Source organism: Anas acuta, chromosome 12 (genome assembly GCF_963932015.1).
Source record: "Anas acuta chromosome 12, bAnaAcu1.1, whole genome shotgun sequence".
NCBI lineage: Eukaryota > Metazoa > Chordata > Aves > Anseriformes > Anatidae > Anas > Anas acuta.
In genome coordinates this window covers 7,215,499-7,233,791 of record NC_088990.1, presented here as the reverse complement: position 1 = coordinate 7,233,791, position 18,293 = coordinate 7,215,499, and the positions used below count along the sequence as shown (strand labels likewise).

General features: G+C 54.6%; 1 protein-coding gene across 5 annotated transcripts; it reads left to right on the top strand.

Moving 5' to 3' along the window:
* The first annotated feature begins 228 nt into the window (after positions 1 to 228).
* KLHL25 (kelch like family member 25) lies at positions 229 to 17,684 on the top strand. 5 transcript variants are annotated; one of them, XM_068695475.1, is made up of 4 exons: positions 232 to 373; positions 1,215 to 1,332; positions 1,791 to 1,858; positions 10,418 to 14,127. In XM_068695475.1, the coding sequence occupies exon 4, from the start codon at positions 10,435 to 10,437 to the stop codon at positions 12,202 to 12,204; it is 1,770 nt and encodes a 589-aa protein (XP_068551576.1). In that variant the 5' UTR covers positions 232 to 373; positions 1,215 to 1,332; positions 1,791 to 1,858; positions 10,418 to 10,434; the 3' UTR covers positions 12,205 to 14,127. The 5 variants fall into 5 exon arrangements, with proteins under 5 accessions (XP_068551575.1, XP_068551576.1, XP_068551577.1 ...); XM_068695476.1 differs by lacking the exon at positions 1,215 to 1,332 and having other exon boundaries at positions 234 to 373; XM_068695474.1 differs by lacking the exons at positions 1,215 to 1,332; positions 1,791 to 1,858 and having other exon boundaries at positions 229 to 373.
* The last annotated feature ends 609 nt before the right edge of the window (positions 17,685 to 18,293 follow it).

Below are 18,293 nucleotides of genomic sequence, written 5' to 3'. Positions count from 1 at the left end.
CCCCCACAGCGGGCGGGCTTTAGGACCCATCCCGCAGCCTCCCTCCCTCCCCCCGCCCCTCCCCGCCGTGCTCCCCCCTCATTGGCCGCGCCCCCGCCCTTCCACCCTCCCCTTTCCCTCCCCGCCGCTCCCGGAGGCCCCGCCCTCCGATGACGTCACGGGCAGGGCGCCGCCTGATTGGCTGCGGGCGCGGCGGCGGCCCCGCCCCCGGGCCGCACGGTTCCGCGGGGGCGCGCGGGCGGGGGCGGGAGGAGGAGGAGGAGGAGGAGGAGGAGGAGGAGGAAGGCTGCGGGGCAGCGCGGCCACGCGTGGGCCGGGAGCGGCCCCGGGGTGTCCGCTCACCCTAGGGGCTGCGGGACGCCGGGAGCAGGCGGTGAGCTGAGCCGCGGGAGCGCGCGTGGGCTCGGAGGAGTGCGGGTAGGGGATGGGAGGAAGCAAAAAGACCCCAAAAAGACCCCAAAAAGACCCAAAATAGACCCAAAAGCCTCAAACCGGCATCAGGGTCTCGAGTGGGGAGCCGCGGGGCGCCGCTTTCCCTGCGGGCATCGCCGCGGGGCTCCGTGGGGCTGCAGTGCCCCCGCCCCGCGCTGCCCCGCAGCCCCCCGGCACCCCAAAAACGGGTTTGGGGCGGGTTTGGGGCGGGTTCCGCGGCGCTGTGCCCCGCTGCATCCCATCCCCGCTGCCTTGGGGGGGTTAGGGCAGCGCTAGGGGCTCCTGGAGGCGTTCTGCCCCCAGCCTCCCTGCCCCAAACCGTCCCCACCGGCAGCCCGGACCGCGGTCACCCTACAGATGGTCACCCTACAGATACCCTATAAATACGCACCCCGAGTCCCAGCACAGCGAGCATCTCTGTAACTTTTTACGCTGCCACTTTCCTCCCTCCGCTGCCTTAGGACAATTTTTCATTCGTTTTTCGCCCACCCGCTGTGTGTGTGTGGTTGGTGCCTGCTGCTGGCCAGCCCCTGCCCATAACCCCACTGTGCTCCCCATCCCTGCTCAGGTCCCATACTGGTGTCCCACATCTCCGGGGGCTCAGGCACCGCTTATTTCCCTTCCCCATCTCTTCGTGCCCCTCTTTAGGGATGTGGGACCTTTCCTAGGGCCTCGCCGATTGCCGTGCCCTGCTTGCTGTTTCCTATCAAACCTGACCCCAAATCATCTTTTTGTCTCTTCTGTGGCCTCGTCCACCTGCTGGGCCTTATCTCCGCGATAAGGACGCGCCTGGGGAAGAGGCAGAGGTGGAGGTTTGCGACGGGAAGGTGTGGGCGCAGGGCTCCCGGGACTAAAACCGGAGGGGAATTTGCTGCAGAAGCAAATCGGGAGCGCCTCGAGGTAGGCAGGAGGCTGTAAACACCCTCAGCGTTGGGGAACCCAAACTTCCTGCCCCTTTTTTTGTCCTTTTTCTCCGGTATGTGGCAATTGCTGTGCCAGGTCCTCCTGCCTCATCATGAAACGTGTCCCATGGTAGGTCCCCACGCTGCGTTTGGGGCAGGCGTGGGTAATGCAGGCAGCGTGACCGGGCTCCTGATGTGGTTTGGGAGAGGCGATGAGGCCAGCTGAGAACCTTTGGACAGCAGGAGGGAGGCAGATGGAAATTTGCGAGGGCAGGCAGCTTGGGAACAGGGCATTGTTGCCTGGCACCTCCAAATGTGTTAAAATGATCGTGGGGTGGTGCATGAGGTGGTCCCTCCAGGGCTGGAGCAGTGCCGGGCAGGGGCAGGAAGGGAGCATGTGGCTGTCAGTCTGGATGTATTAACGGGTGAGTTACGGTACCTATTTTGTCCCTACAGTGGTAACCACAGTCTGCAGGAGCTCAGGTCCTCCTCCTTCACAGCCAGGCTTTAGGCAGTGTTAGGAGGTAGGTTTTGGGAGTGATGGGGTGAGGGCAGAGTGTGTGGGGCAGTTCTAGGGAGGTGGGCACGGGGTTGTGGAGCAGGGAAATGCAGGGTGCTGGAGTGGGGAGGTGGGCACGAGGTGGTGGAGCAGGGACTGCAGAGCCATCCTGGGACATCTGCAGTGGGCACTGGGGGTCTGGAAGGAGCATGCAGGGAGCAGCAGTGTCAGCAGGTGAAGCGAGGAGTAGCCGTGCTCCGGTCTTTTATCGACTGCAGGGGATGAAGCTGGCGTTGCATAAAACGCTGGCTGCAGGAGCGCGGCCAGGATGCATTGAGCTGTAACGAGTCGCCCCGAGTGCCTGGGCTGACCTTTAGCCACCACCATCATGTCAGCCTTTCTTTATTGACTTCCTATCCCCGCAGTGACCATTAGCATCACTTCAGCCAGAGGGGGCTGCTCGGTCTTCCCCCACGTCACTCGAGCCTGGGAATGCTGCTTGTCCTGTAGCTGCTGCCTGCTTGCTGGCCATCGGACTTTGCAGAGACTACCAGTTTCAAATGACAGCCTGCCAGATTGTGGTGAGGCAAGTTTATTACTGTAGCAGGCTGCCAGTCCTTCTGGTTTGCCTGTGATGCGTGCACAGATGCCTGGGACAGGCTGGCTTGCTGCAGCGCTCCCATTCAGCTCCGGGATGTGGAAGCTGAGTACATGCTTGGATGCTGTTAGTACTGAAATTAAAACATCAGAGATGGGTGTCACCTTTGTTCCTTCTGTCCAGAGCCAGAGGGCGATGAGCAATGCCCTGTCTTGCAGCCTCACACCCTTGAGTATCACCTGTCAGTGGTTTGCAAGCCGGCTTTGTGCCCACCAGCATCAGCAGCTGATCAGTTACGTGAGGGTCTCCCACCTCCGTGGCATCGCGTGGCGTATTGAGCTCCAGCCAGAGCTGCAGGTGAAATCCTGCACCCTGAACCTGGCTGCTGCACCGAGATCTGCCTGGCGGAGGAGCAGGGAAGACGAAACAAACAGCAGGTTACCTGGCTGGGCACAGAACCCAGATCCTGCCCTGGCAGCGGGGAGACAGACCTGCTTGGTGTGAGGGTAGGTGGCGTGGCCGCCGGTTCCTCTGGCTGGCTGAGCCAGCAGCATTGCCAGCCTCGGCGCTGGGAGCTGGGCACAGCCTGCAGAGAGGGGCTGGGAACGTGCTCCCTGCAGTCAGCAGCTCCAGTGGTTGTTCTGGCATTAATTTGGCACGCACCACATCTCATCCTATAAACTCTCCCTGGGAAGTGGCGTGTGGTTCTGCTTGCCTGTGTTTGAAGTACTGAAGGCCTTTTCCCTGTGCAAGCTGCCTTGCTTGAAAAGGGGCTTTCTCCTGCTCACATGGGGCTGGGGTAGATGCTGCAATCAAGTCGATTGTCTCCATTTCGGAGCCTTTTTGGGGCATAATATGGGAGACGGGACTGAAAACTTGCCTCCTCTGCAGCCCTGCATTCATTTTGCGAAACGACTGTGATTGATCTAGCAGAAGGGAATTCATTCACCAGCGGAGCTGGAGGGCAGGCGGGGAGGACAAAACCCCACAGCAGCCTCTGAAATGAATCACGGGCTCTGAAAGGATCCACTGGGGTTAAGGCGTAGCAATGAAAAGCTATTGTCTGGAGCCTGAACTGTGGCTAAAAGCATTATTTATCCCGATTTGGATAGTGGTTGTAGGAGGGTGTGGTATTCCCAGGGACTGCAAAGCCAGTGAGCTTAGTGGTGAACGTGAACTTTATTTGATTGCCTCACAGGTAGCTTAAGAAGATTTATGGAGTAACTCAGTTGTGGAGTAGCAAGTCCAATACCTGGTTTGCAAATAAAACTGCATCTGTTGCACATAAAGCAAGTTTCCTACACATATTTTTATTTTGATTGGAATTTGATCTCCCTGGGCTCTTGATAGTTTGTCTCTTGTAGGTTTTGGGCACTGCTGCCCCTTTTACCAGTGCTTTTGCAGGATAGAACAAGAACCTCACTAATTGGTCCAGCTTGCAAGTACTGGCTTTGATTTTTATGGGAAGTGGCATTCAGTAGATTCTTGTGGTGACTTTGGGCTCAGAGTGGAGCATAAGTTTAAAGGGAGAGATGGTGAGTGGGGAATGGGATACGAAACGGCGATGGACAAACCAAGTTTCTGAGTTTGGATTTGCTTTAGTAAGCACGCTGACGTTCAGATACGTGCCCGGACCTTCTCCAGACAATCTGATCTGCTGGAGCCTACAGAATTGGCCTTGGAAAACCTCCCAGTTTCTGCCTGAGCCAACAGAAGGAGCCTTTCACATGGTCTCTCTGTTTTCTGTCTAGGATGCGCGGGCCAGACTAGAAAGTGAGAAAATGAGAAGAAACGATAAAGAGGCCTCCCCTTCTCCAAGGCTGGGGCAGGATCTGAAATCCTGCTTTTGGGGGCTGGGACGTGGATAACTATCTTTCCTTTGCGGATATGATGAAACAACGAGAGTTTGTCAGGGAGGCCAAATCCAGCTTTGCTGCCCCTGATTCACGGCAGGGTTACGTTGCCTGAATTCCAGGGTGAGAAATCACGGTCGCATCTTTGCTGCATTAGTCATCCTGCAGAGGAGAACGAATTTGACTGACACGGGCAAACCACGAAATTCGCAGGCGTCGCTGGAGACGAAGCCTCCTTTATTAGAGAGCAGAGCCTGCACGCAAGCACCGCCGAGGTGAGGGCAGAGCAGAGGAGGCTTCCCGGAGGAGATGCGGGGAAGCTCCTTGGCTGCCCACCTGGCTGCAGCCCAGGTGCCTCGCTCCCCGAGCACAGCATTACGCTAAATGCCAGCTGCTATTTTTATTCCTTTCATCTCAAGCCCTCTTCGCAGAGGGGCATTATTAGCATCGAGCATTTCTAGCAGCTCCGAGCTGTATACCTGACAGGCCACCGTGTTTTGCAGGGACATGAAACGCATCCGAAAAAGCTCTTCAGATTTGTTCCTTCCCCTTTCTCGTTTCCTACCTCCGTTCCCCGCTTATCTTTTCATTTCTTCTGTGTTTGTATTTTTTTTTTCTGCTTTTGAAACTCAAGCTGTGTCCCTGAGTACGTGATGAAAGCCTGCATGTGTTGGAGTCTCCTTCTCCTCAAACATTTTGACAGAGCCTCCACCCAGCGATTGCTTTCCGTGCTTCTGAAACACGGCTGGACTGGGGGGTGTGTTCGGCAGTGCATTGCCACACCGCTCTTTGTCCTAAGCAGCTTTGCAAGGAGCTCTCCCCCACCAAGATGAAACCGCAGGCGGCTTCTTACATTTCTAGGTTGCAACTCTTAGAGTAAAAAAAGGGGAATCAGCTCTCCTGCAGCAGTAATTTTGTCCTGAGCTGGAGCTGAGCAGCAGGCGTTGCAGTTTGTGAAGGCATTGGAAATGCATGAATATTCAGGACAAGAGCACAGGCAATTTACTAGTAAGTCAAGAGTTTATTTCCCTGCAGAAGTGGAACTTTGTCTGAATTTGAGATGGCATTTCACCCCAGAGGGCTGATATTGTGAAATCGGAGGGGAAAAAATGAATCTTAAGGCTGCCACCCTGCAAAATCAACCACAACACCCTTGGCTCATTAAGGAGAGTGCAAGCCGGCGTCGTATTGATTTATTGTATGTGCAGGCAGCCAAACTTCCCCTCTCCTCCTGCACAATCTCCAGATCTGTGAAGTCACCTGAATGGGTGAAAGAGTAAGGCTCAGATCACGAGGATATTGAAAGTCCTGTTGTGTGATGGTGTGTTTGTGTTGTGTCCCAGCCTGGTGCCCACGGAGGGGTGATGGCTCCTGTCCTGGTTGCTCTGAATTCGGAGTATCTGCTGGCAGCCGTGTGGCCGGAAAAATGAAAGCAGCCAAAACGAGCTTGAGTAAATCAAAAAAGGAAATGGTGAAAGCTCTGATCTCAAATTTGCACGGGTAGCATTTAAATCCTACTGCAAGTCCCCAGCACGGCGTGCACACCAGCTCGTGCTAAATCCCAGCACTCTGAAGAAACGGAGCCTCGTGGCAGGGAGGCAGCTCTCCAGCCTCTGCCGCTGCCCAGGGAGTTTCTTCCAAGTCTCCTGAAGGGAGCCAGCTGGGAACTCTACTGCTTATTTATTTACTTATTTACTGCTTTAAATAGTTGATGGTTGAGCAAGGCAAAAAGGAAATGTGTTCTGCTTGCTGCTTCTCTGAAAGTCTGCTCGGCAAACAAAAAGCCAGCCTCGGTTCATGGGATTTGGGCTCTTTGTTGGTGTTTAGCCAACCTTTACGGTCCTGAGACTGTAGTTTTCCCCTTCTAAGCAGAAATGATTCTTGAATCCCCAAAGTCCCTCTGGGGACTTACTCTTCCTCAAATATTGTCTGTTTAAAGGGAAGCAGCATCTCAGCTGGGTGACTTGGGAAGAGACGCAGCCCCTGCATGGCTGATGGTCCAGCCCAGATGGAGAACCGAGTCAGCTCACAAGGTGCAGACAGCTTGGCCAAAGCAGCTGGGGATCCCCTGCTGATAGGGAAATGAAGCGGAGATCTGTGGCACTCCGCTGGTTTAGGATGGAGGGTGGAACCCCAAGCCTGGCTAAATATAGGTCGTATATCAGTAGTGCTCCTGGGCTCTCTTCTCGTATGCAGATCTTCTGTGGTTGGAAACCAGGGGCTGATACAGCTTGGAAGTATCCAATTTCTAAGTGCTGCTTGGATTTTTCAAGAGATAAGAGTGTTTCCCAAGGATCTCCTCAGTTACCAGCACCAGCTCCTCGACACGGTGACCCACCAGCCTCAGGGACGGCCGCCTGCTGCTGCAGAGGTTTGCAGGAGGCAAGAAGTGCTCGGGCAGAACTGTGCCCATTGCTCGAGCAGGGACTTTGGCCAGCTCTGAGGTTTTGTTTTCCCACCGTGTTTTCTTTGCCAGCTTTGTCCTGTCCACAGGCTGCTGGGGATATTTTCCCCAGCATTTTCTTCCTGAGCTGAGATCAGAGGGGTCTTTTCTCCCCGATCCAGCTCCTACCCTCCTTTTGGGTTGCTGTCTACCCCGTGTGGGAAGGATTTCCAAAGCGCCCTTATCTTGCTCTGCTGGAAAAAAATCCTGTCTTTCCTGTATCTGCCGTACAAAAGCTTCATACAGCCAGGGGAATATTATAGCCAGCAGACAGCAGTGGATAGCTGTCAAAAACCTGCTGCCCTGCTGCCCTCCGCCCCGCGGGAGAAGGGTTATCATCCGCCTGTGCATGCAATAAGATCCTCTAAAAGACTTCACAGTGAATATTTGGTATATAATATTTATTATATTTATTCTTTGAGATATTCCTTGTCCTGAGCAGTTCTGTTTTTTCTCTTTAACTCAGTAGCAGGGTAAGGGAAATGAGGAATGCAGGAGGGGCTAAATTCTGCTCTGCGCGTGTCGTGGATCCAGCCTGCTCATCACGGCAGGGAAATGTTGCTCAAATTGCAGTATGCTTGTGTGCATCACGAAAAGCATAGAAGATCCTTTTCGTGCCACTGGATTTGGAAGAAACCCACCAGCTGAACTGCGTGCCTGCAGTTTCTGTTCACCTGATAGGTGTGGAATGGTGCCAGGTTCCCTGCAGACTGCGAGATGCACTGGGGTGTGTTTGTATGGGGGAAGGACTAACAGCTACTGCTTTCCTGCTTGTGCCCAGCTACTGTAGGATTCAAGAAGTAGGTGCTTTGTGTTGTTTGCCCTCAAAACAACTTCGTTTTGAAAGCTGCTGAAAAAATAGGAGCAAGCCTTGCTGGTGAGATGGCCGCACGCCTGAGCTAGGAGGCTGTTTGTGTGGCGATTTGTCGGTGACCAGTGGCAGCCAGTGCCACCACCCAGCTCCAGGAGAGGCCAACTGGAGCGGCTGTACTGGGGACCAGTTGATGCTTGCACTGGGACACGGTGACGTGAAGACCAGTCCTAATGGGGACCGGCCTGCAACCCAACGTCTTCTGCCCTATTCATTACCCACTGGTTAGAAATATTTCATTACCGTGGACAAGATGTTAAATGCTAGGTGCTTGAAGGTTGGATGGTTGTTGAGTTTTTTTTTTTTAATATATATATATAATCACAGCAGCTCTGCTGCAGCTTTTTTACCAACATTTCTCTCTCCTAAACGACCTGCTGCTTCCATTCTGTCTAGTGGCTTTTCTAATCTTAGCGTCAGAAAAAAAAATGGGGCTGCCTTCCCATAATCTTTTTGTTTGTTTCCGTAGCCGTCCTGTATAAATTGCTTATTTTTTCTGCGGATAAGCAAATCAAAGGTTAACGTTGAATACGTGACCCGAGCTGTGAGCAGAGGAAGCAGGAGCGATGGCAGGGTGGTTTCTGAGGTGCTGGGAGTAGGAGCCTAAATCAATAGCTTTTAGCAGCCTCATAAATGTTTCATTTGTATTCCTCAGTGCAGCGTTGCAGAGCTTTGATGCAGGAATCCGTACAGCCTCTTAAATCAGCGTTGTCCCTGGGCTGGGTGTGGGTGCTGGACACCATTTCCTCGGGATGCGCTTCAGAGTGCTCCTCGGCTGCTCGGTGACAGCGTTTTCCTTCCTGTCGGGGCCTTTTCCTTCCTGTTTTGGAGCCCCGGTTGCTCACAGCCTCCCATCACAAATGAGACGAGCTCGGCAGCCCCAGCTCCAAACCGCAGGGGTTTTGGTGAGGGCTGTGCACCAGCACAACGTAGATACCCCCAGCGATGCTGCTGCCCTGCCATTAGGAGCTGTGGCTGCTCAGATAAGCACTCATTTCTGCCCCAGTTGGCATGGAGAAGACCTTTTCCCTGGTCTCTAACATAGCCCTGAGGAATGAGCAAGGTCTCAGGGACCTCAATAATTCACAGTGGCTGGGGGAGAAAGAGAGACACCCACAAACGCTTGTCCAATACAGGCTTGTACCTTGGGGTGGGTATGAAAGGCGTGAGCAGAGCGTGATTCAGGGCCCTTATCTGGCCATCAGCCCCTGCTTGAGGTCATCCGTGGGCGGGTGGTGTCTCGGCAGGGTCGGTGTCGCAAGCCTCCAGCATCCCCGTGGGACTCAGCACCCTGTCTGCCCTGAGTCCCTGCGCCGACAGCCGACGGGTGCCAGGGCTCACGTCTCACCCCGAGCCTGCCTGGTGGCAATTTGGGCATCTCCCCAGGATCCCATAGCTCGGGAGGGCAGCCTGGGTGCTCGCAGGTGAGAAAGACCCTTTAAAACTTAAGGCTTGCAAAGCAGCAAGGTTTAGATTCCCCCCAAAAAACACCTTGACAGCTCTGTGTGTGCCAAATTACTGATTCCTAAAGAATCAGGTGAATGGACAGACATGCTGAAACACTGCCAGGAAGGGTCTGACCCCACCGAGCTCTGTGACTTGTCCCCGTCTTTAGCCCAAACTCCCTTTTTAGCCAGGGAGAGCTTCTTTGGATGCAGCACGAATGCCATCTGCTGTAGTGCCTGCCCTGGCTTTGCTCTCCCTGCTGTCACGGTGGGGCCCAGAGAGCTGCTCCGGTGTGCTTGGCTGTGCTGAACGAGCCGAGGCTTTCTGGCTGCTGTGCTGTGTCTGGCAGCTTGGCTCAGGTGCTTTGTGCATTTCACAGTCACATTGCCCTCCCCCCAGTGCATCTTTGTGCATCGGGCTTGGAAAAATCACGCTCCTCATTTACATCTCAGGCTTTTTTTTTTTTTTTTTTGGCTCATTTTTCAAAGCTCAGGACAGTCGTGCTATCAACTTCACTTCAGTGCTGACTTTCTGCCCTGAGAGAGGACTGTGTGTGTTATCTGTCTGCCTACTTCAGTTACATAGGGCAAAAACTTGGGCTGGCTAAAATATTTTACAGTGAGCGACTTGAATTCTGTCATCACTACCAACTTGATTGGTCCAAAGGCTTTTTCTTCCACAGGCATGGAGCACTTAAATGAAATAGTAGCTTATAAAAGCGTTGTGTTTCCTTCTGCCTGTCTGTTAAAAACCATAAATTAGCCGTCTCTTTTATCCTTCTCTGTGATGTGAATCTGTACAGAAAATGTTGGAAGTCACGAGAATCTCTCGTGAGTTTTATCAACAAAAACTGCAATGAAAGGCTTTGGTAGAGGTGGTTCAGAACTTTGGGCTGGTGCCGGTAGCTAGATATTCCACAAATAAAACCAGTAGCAATTGCCTTTCCTAAAGCTGCAATAATCTTCATGGAAATCAGAAGCCAAACCTGATTTGTGCCGAGCCAAGAACAGGCTGGTGCCCTTTACCCTGGATAGACTGCTCTCCTAATGCTGTTTTCGAAGGAAAAATACTCTTCTGCGGTTTGCCAATCCCCTCGAGGGGCCGTTGAGACAATTTACCCTCGAGTTTGGGTTCTGATTGCTTCACTTTGCTGCTCTGTTGCTGAAACCAAGGAGCAGACTTCCCCCCTCACGCCCCTGCCTTTCCTTGTATAGCCCGAGTCGCATTGCAGGAGGGTGCTGGAGGTGCTGGGCACCCGCTGGTGCTTTGTGTCCAAGGTCCTCTGACGGTGTAGCAGGGCTGGAGAGCAAACGTGTGTGTAAAAATGGGTGTGTAAAAAAAGAATAATCCTTTCTCTGCTCGTCTCTCCGCAGGTTGTCGAGCTGCCACCATGTCAGTCAGCGTCCACGAGAACCGTAAATCCCGGACGAGCACCGGCTCCATGAACATCTTGCTCTTCCACAAAGCTTCCCACCCGGACTGCGTGCTGTCCCACCTGAACACCCTGCGGAAGCACTGCATGTTCACCGACGTCACCCTGTGGGCAGGGAACCGCTCGTTCCCCTGCCATCGGGCGGTGCTGGCCGCCTCCAGCAGGTACTTCGAAGCCATGTTCAGCAACGGGCTGCGTGAGAGCCTGGACGACGCGGTGAACTTCCACGACAGCCTCCATCCCGAGGTGCTGGAGCTGCTGCTGGACTTCGCTTATTCCTCACGGATCATCATCAACGAGGAAAACGCCGAGTCCCTCCTGGAGGCTGGGGACATGCTGCAGTTCCACGATGTCCGAGACGCAGCAGCCGAGTTCCTGGAGAAGAACCTCTACCCTTCCAACTGCCTGGGCATGATGCTGCTCTCGGATGCCCATCAGTGCCGCCGACTCTACGAGCTCTCCTGGAGGATGTGCCTGGTCAACTTTGAGACCGTTCACAAGAGCGAGGACTTCAACAACCTTTCCAAGGACACTCTGCTGGACCTCATCTCCAGCGACGAGCTGGAAATTGAGGATGAGGAGAAGGTCTTTAAGGCTGTCCTCCAGTGGGTGAAATACGATCTAGATGAGCGGAAGGCTTATCTTCCAGAGCTGCTGAGGAATGTTCGCCTGGCCTTGCTTCCTTCTGAATGCCTCAAGGAGGCCTTGGCTTGTGAGGACCTGATCATGGTGGATGAAAGGAACAAGCTTGTCTTGGACGAAGCCATTCAGTGCAAGAAGAAGATCCTCCAGAACGACGGGGTTGTCACCAGTCCCTGCGCCAGGCCCCGCAAAGCCGGCCACACCTTGCTGATCCTGGGAGGGCAGACCTTCATGTGTGACAAGATCTACCAAGTGGATCAAAAAGCGAAGGAAATTATCCCCAAAGCAGACCTGCCAAGCCCGCGGAAAGAGTTCAGCGCCTGCGCCATTGGCTGCAAAGTGTACATCACTGGTGGCAGGGGCTCGGAGAACGGGGTCTCCAAAGACGTGTGGGTGTACGACACTGTCCATGAGGAATGGTCCAAAGCCGCCCCCATGCTGATAGCTCGCTTTGGGCACGGCTCAGCCGAACTGGAAAACTGCCTCTACGTGGTTGGGGGGCACACGGCAGTGGCCGGGGTCTTCCCTGCGTCGCCCTCGGTGTCCCTGAAGCAAGTGGAGAAGTACGATCCCACGGCCAACAAGTGGATGATGGTGGCTCCGCTGAGAGACGGGGTGAGCAATGCGGCGGTGGTGAGCGCCAGGCTGAAGCTTTTTGTTTTCGGCGGCACCAGCATCCACCGGGACATGGTGTCCAAGGTGCAGTGCTACGATCCGCTCGAGAACCGGTGGACAATCAAAGCGGAGTGCCCGCAGCCCTGGCGTTACACGGCCGCCGCCGTCCTGGGCAGCCAGATTTTCATCATGGGGGGGGACACGGAGTTCACGGCCGCCTCCGCCTACCGCTTCGACTGCGAGACGGACCAGTGGACGCGCATCGGGGACATGACCGCCAAGCGCATGTCCTGCCACGCCTTGGCCTCGGGGAATAAACTCTACGTGGTGGGGGGCTACTTTGGGACTCAGAGGTGCAAAACGCTGGACTGCTACGACCCCATGTCGGACACGTGGAACTGTATCACAACAGTGCCTTACTCGCTCATCCCCACGGCTTTTGTCAGCACCTGGAAGCACTTGCCGTCATGAGGGGCAGGGCTCGGGGGCTCGTAGCCAGGAGTTCAGTAAGGTAAGGGTCTCCTCTAAAACTGAAACTTGCTCTTTTGCCTCAAATGCATCTCCACACACCGCACACAAGCCACAGGTTCCAGTTCACTCGCTTTTTAATGAGAAAGGCGCGTTAAAGGCGGGAGGGACATCACACCAAAAAAGAAAAATAAACTCCACAGTGCTGAAAAATAAACTCCATCGTTTCAAGATGGTCTTATCCATGCCTCCTGTCGTGGATATGACCATAGAATACGTACTGTCCCCATGTGGTTGAGGGGGTTACAGTTCCTAAAGGAATTTAAATTTGAGACCTGAAATACAGTAGGGCAACACATACTTTGGAAGAAGTCTCAGTGGTTTAATACTGGTATCTGGGTGGTTGGTTTGGAGCTGCTGAATATGTAGGCAAGTGACCCCTAGGATGCTGGAGAATCCCAAGGCTCTTTTTATGTTCTGTATTTACATTTCAGTGGGTAGCAGAAGCTTAGAAGCCTCAGTGCATTTGATGGTCCCGGTGTTTATTTAATATCCAAGCTGTTGCTTGTTACATCAGAACTTCTGAGACTTGTGTGTGAGACCTGAGTGGGAGGGAAGGGGGTTTGGAACCAGCAGAAGGACGTGTTTATTGCTGTGTTGGGCTGTGTGGGAATGAGAAGGTTGGTGGAAGCTCCTGGTGTCCTGTGTGGTTCTGGTTCTCACGTGCCCCGAATCAGTGTTGGCACGGCTGGCAGAGGGCAGCTGCTTCCTCCTCACCTCCCCAGCAGGATGTTTGGTCACTGTTCTGCTCACCAGCTCTGCACATGGTCACCGATCTGTGCCGAGATGTAGCTGGAGGAGAAGGCCACAAGCTCTCTCGCCTTGCATTGTGGAAGCAGAGGTGTCGGTGCTCTCCTTGTCCTCTCTCCAGCAAGTCTGTAACACCTCTGCTAGCTCTGCCTGCAGGTTTCACCCTGCAGCCTCCCGGCTGGGAAACCCTCGCCTCTGGGGACAGGATTGATGAGCTTAAAGTTTTATTGGGAGGTGGGACCATGGGGAGGGAAATTCTTCTGTATCTTCATCAAAATCCACTTAACAGAGCAAGGAGTGCTGCCCAGTGCCTCTAACACCCTCTTACTTCCCCGCTTTGCACTCGGTATACCTGGGAATCACCCAGCGGGTGAATTACTGCAGTGCTCAGGCATTTCCTCATGATCTCTGGATGCCAGCCGGGAACCGAAGAGGAGCTCCTGGCACCTCTACCAGGCGTTTGCCCAACGTGACCTCCTGCTTGTCTCAGGTAGAAAAGCACCCAGGGCATTATTCTGGCCTTTGATTTGCAAAAGGCCGGGCTTTAACCTGGGCTGGACCACACTGGCAAGAGCGGGAAGGGTTAAAAGGAGATTTCTGAGCACTTTCACAGCGCTGGAAGATAATGGCCTTTCCAAATTCTCCTCCTCAGGCGTTGCCTAGCATCTGTCACAGTGGCTCAGTAATCTAATTAACTGCCACTCAGCTATTAAATATTGCAGCCAGCAGTGTGAGGACTCCATCGTTTTCAGTGCGGGTCAATGGGGCCCCCCTTTAAGAGCTGTCCTAGAGCTGAAAATTAATTTTCTCTGGTAGCAGATGCGTTTGAATATTAAAGCTCCACACCAGTCACACCGCTGGCAATAGGAATGGGGAAGGGTTTGAGGTGAGAGTTGGTTCTTCAGCCACCGAAGAAAAATCAGTCCCCCAAAACACAGAGCCTTGATGTTTTCTCTCCTGCCTTTTTCCTCCATGCTGTATTGGGATTGCTCAGACCTAATAAAGATCTTTGGGGGGTTATGTGATCTTTTTCACTGTATGCTGGAGCCTGGCACAAGCACAAGGGAATTAGAAACTGTAATATGCCAACCTACAAATAAAGCTGGTGAAAAGTCACTGTGTAAGGGTTTTGTGTGCTTTCCTGGCTTCATTTCCACTCATTGCTTAAAAGAAGAATTTGAAACGTACATGAGTGAGATTTTTTTCCAGAGAGAACATTTTTTTACTTATTTTTAACATGAATAGCTGGGATAGCTGGCTACAGGGTCCTGCGGCTCCTCCATCATCCCTCAGTGCATGAGGCAGGGGGTTGCTGTCTTGCAGCTCACACAGCAACCAGGGTTTGTGCCGTGATGGACACTTCGCTCCCTATAGGGTCCCCTTTCCAAAAGAGGGACCCAGAGGCAGGGTGGCCAGTGCCTTCCCTGCTGGTTTCTCCTGGTGCCGGTGCTCATTGGGAGCAGGCAGCCCCTGCTCATCATATGGGGAATACTCCTCAGCTGGAGAAAGCAGCTGGGCAATTGTCTGGTAGGAAGTAGTATTATGTACACTGGGCCAAAAACAAAACCAAAATCTCACCTATAAACCTGCGAGGTTGCTTTCACACCGGCCCCGAGACCCAAATAACACATCCTTGAAAAACATCAATGGTAAAGCACAGAGCCTGCTTTTAATTTAAAGCATAAAACTGCTCAGCTGGAACCGTTTCCCCCAGGGCTTGGCCTCCAAACCTCCCCAGCTGGAGCCGAGGCCAGCCTCATGGAGCTCCTGGTGCCCCGTGACAGGGATGCCACAGAGCCAGGGCTGGGGCACGATGAGGGGCACACAGCCTGGAAGCCTGCCCACGGCCACGAAGCTGCTGTGAAATGGTGGAGCTGGTGCTGCCGGGGGGCTTTCTGGTGGGACCTGCTCCTACGTTGCCTCTCTGCCCTGGGTGGAGGCAGCAAGTTGGGCTAAAGGTGGGGTTAAACTTGGGCTGAGCTAGCTGCAGAGCTCCCCCAGGGATGGTGGCTGAGGCAGTGAATCGCTGCAAAGGGGAAACAAAATAAGGACACTGCTCCTACAAAGCCCCGTGTTCTTAAATACAAGTGAAACCCAGCCAGGAGCTCTGCCCCACTCGGCTCTTGGGTCTTGCAATTTTGGGGAGAACCTGGCCCACCAAGCTGCGGGCTCTCATGCTCTGGGGCAAGCAGCTTCCCTTTCACCCGCACACCTGCACGCTCCCCTGCACGCCCACGGGACCAGCTCCCGGGCTCTGATTCCTGGGGCACATCCCAGAGCTGAGAGCCGATGCCGTGCCCCGTGGAGGGCCTGGATCCGGTACTGGCACCCCAAAACCTCCCGCCTGCCCTGGGCAGAGGTGGCAGCACTGAGCGGTGGAGGCTGCAGCCAGGCGCTGGTTTTCTTCTGGCACCGAAAAGCTGAACTTTGGCCCCAAAGTGCCCGTGAGGGTTTCGGCAGCCTGCCAGGCCCAGTGCTATATTCTGGTACTGCCAGGCTGCGGTCACACTAAGTGTCGGATCTGTTCAATGACTCTTTTCCTGATTATTTAATTACGGCGGAGATAACAAGCCTTTTACAAGCACGGGTTTGGCTTCCCTTCTGCATGGAGCTGGGGCAGCTCTCGCCGTGCAAGAAGACACAGGTTTTTGGGGCCGTGCATCACTCCTGGCCACGTCCAGCTCGCCACCGGACACCTCACCCTGCACAAGCCCTGGGTGCCTGCAGCAGCACTCAGAGCAGCTGAAAAACCTCTGGAAAAACCTCCCTGCTCCTAACCCGCTCGCTAGGTGCTAGAAACCTGTCTGTTGTTGCCGGAACAAAGTCACTGCTGGTTTCTGTCGTGGCTCCCAGGGAAAGGCATTTGCATGAGCCCAAGAGCGAGGCAGGAGGAGCAGGGAGGGCAGCGCTGCTGCCGGGCGGGCGGCTGGTTGTCTCCCGAGCCAGTTTATCAAGCAGCGTTGGAAGGGAGTGGCTGGCCCGGGGAGGAAAGGCAATGAAAATCAGGCTTTTCCTAACCCTGGGCAGATGGAAACATGTGCAGTCTGCGCTCGGTCCCAGACTGCGGTAATCAACCCCTTGGAAGCAGCAGGCGTAGGGATGGTTTTGGAGGAACCGGTGGAAAAAGAAAAAAAAAAAAAGTTTTTTTTTTGGTTTGCTTTTTCTTGGTTTGCTTTTTGTGTTCATGCTCGTGGCCCTAAACACACTGACTGCTCCCCCCCCTGCACCTCTCCCTGCAGTCGGGGGAGGACACCAGGAGCTGCCAGCATGCAAAACGTTTTCTCCATGTATCCCAGAGCCTGCGACGTGGCGATTAATGACCTTTCTCTTTCCCTCCCCAGATACCGGCCTCACATCCACAGCCCCTTCCTCGCTGCTGGAGCCGACGCAGCCACCGAGTCCCCTCCTGTCCCCCTGCACAGGACACCAAGGAGCCTCTCACATCCTTCCCCGGTATCTCAGGGGACTCAAAGGACCGGGCCGTCACTGCCAGGCTGGGCACAAGGGACACGGGGGGCATGGGGAGGGCAGCTGGTGGATGCTGGTGGCCCGATGTGAGCAGGGAGATGAGGATGTGCACTGGGCTGCGTCCCCCGGGGCACCCTCAGGTGCTTTATGTTACTTGGTCATGGGGGGGTTAAGAGATTTATTTTTGATTTTTGTAGGCAGTGAGCTTGCTGTTGGTGCTCCCTGCTGTTTGGGTGACGTGGAAGCGATTTTTTATAAGGAAAAGGGGCTGGGAAAGGGGGGCCAAGGGAAGGGCTGAGCCCAGTAGAGAGCACCTTGCTCCCCCCAGCTGTGCCAAGCCCAGCCGAAACATCACAGCGTGGGAGCTCTGCAGCGCTGGGTGCCTTGGCGAAACGAGGCAGGTGCCTCTGGTTTTGCTCTGTGGAGCTTTTTGGTGTTTTTATTCCCCTCCTTCCTCGCTGTGGGCCGGGGGCCAGGCAGCTCCCCGCGCACAGCTGCCGGGGCGCGCGCCGCCGCTCTGCCAGCGTGCCAAAACTGCGGCACCGCGGCGAGATGCCCCGGCGGATAAAGCCTGCTGCCTGCTCCGAGCAGCTCTCCGAGATTCCCCTCCGTGCTCTCCCACTCTCCAAACAGCGTGTGGGTGAGGGTAATTAGCAAACGAGCAGGAACAGAGGCTGGCTGCGTGGCTGGGTACACTTGGGGCCTTCGGAGGCCTCTTGCCTCTTTTATCCTCGAAGGGAGAGCAGAGGGAAGGAGCAGCACAGGGCACATGAGGGGTGGGTTGGGGAGTGAACCGCTTCTCCCACACATCCCAGATGGACATTTGGGTGCTCCCTGGGGTCAGCTGCGGGGTTTCTGGCCATCCATGGGGGCACACAGCTCTGGGCTGGCCTCATTCAGCTGTGTCCTGCAGTGGGTACCCGGGGCTTGCCTTTCTCCCCGTCATTCGGCAGCGCTGTATCCTGGCCAGCGGGATGATGCAACGCACTGAAAGCCCTTGTGTGCTTCGAACAACAAAGCCTTTGAGGAGCAGCAAGCGCCCTTTGCTGCCGGGAAGAGCCCTCTGGGTGCACAGCCCTTCTGCACTGCTCTAAATGACACTTATTTACATTCCGTAGGGTTTTTTTTTCTTTTTTTTTTTCCTTTTTTTTTTTTTTCCTCCAGCTGCCTGCGAACTTTAATAAAAATGATGATCTGGGAAACCATTTGTGCCTTTTTCACAGGAGTCCTCTCTTCATTCCTAAGCGAGTTGGAGTTCGGTCTAATAACAGGGCCGAGGAGTAATAACAGGCTTGGGTGGTTCACAGCCAGCCTCCTGCAGCCGGCCTGGCCCTAATTACTGTTGCGTCAGAGCTTGGGAAACTGAGGCACGATGCGGAGTGTCTCACCCCAGCTGGCAGGGCTGGGAATGAAGCATCCCCTGTGACAGGAGGAGACCCCACAGGCCTCGCAGGCCTCGCAGGCCTCGCAGCGCCTGCCAAGGAGGCCGAGAGGGCCTGCCCCAGGCCCTGCCATGCTCCTGCACAGCAAGCAGCCATTTTTAAGGAAGAAGAGAAAAATTTCCACTTTTGGGTTCCTTATTTGTCTTCTCGTTGCTGCTGCAGCTCCCGAGAAGGGGCCCTGCTGGCAGGTGGGATGGGATTCCCAGCCGTGCCCCAAATCGCAGAGGGCCGGGGCTGGATTCAGCCCCATGCAGGAGGATCTCCCCCACAGCTCCAGCTTTTCTCCAGAGGGATGTGAGAGATTTGGGGTCGCTGCTGAGCACCTACCAGCACATTTCGGCACCAGACAAAGCAGGACGATCCTGCCCTGTT

What these genes read in the sequence shown, in the direction of transcription:
- KLHL25 (XM_068695472.1), top strand. Translation starts at nt 10,435, where the DNA reads ATGTCAGTCAGCGTCCACGAGAACCGTAAATCCCGGACGAGCACCGGC.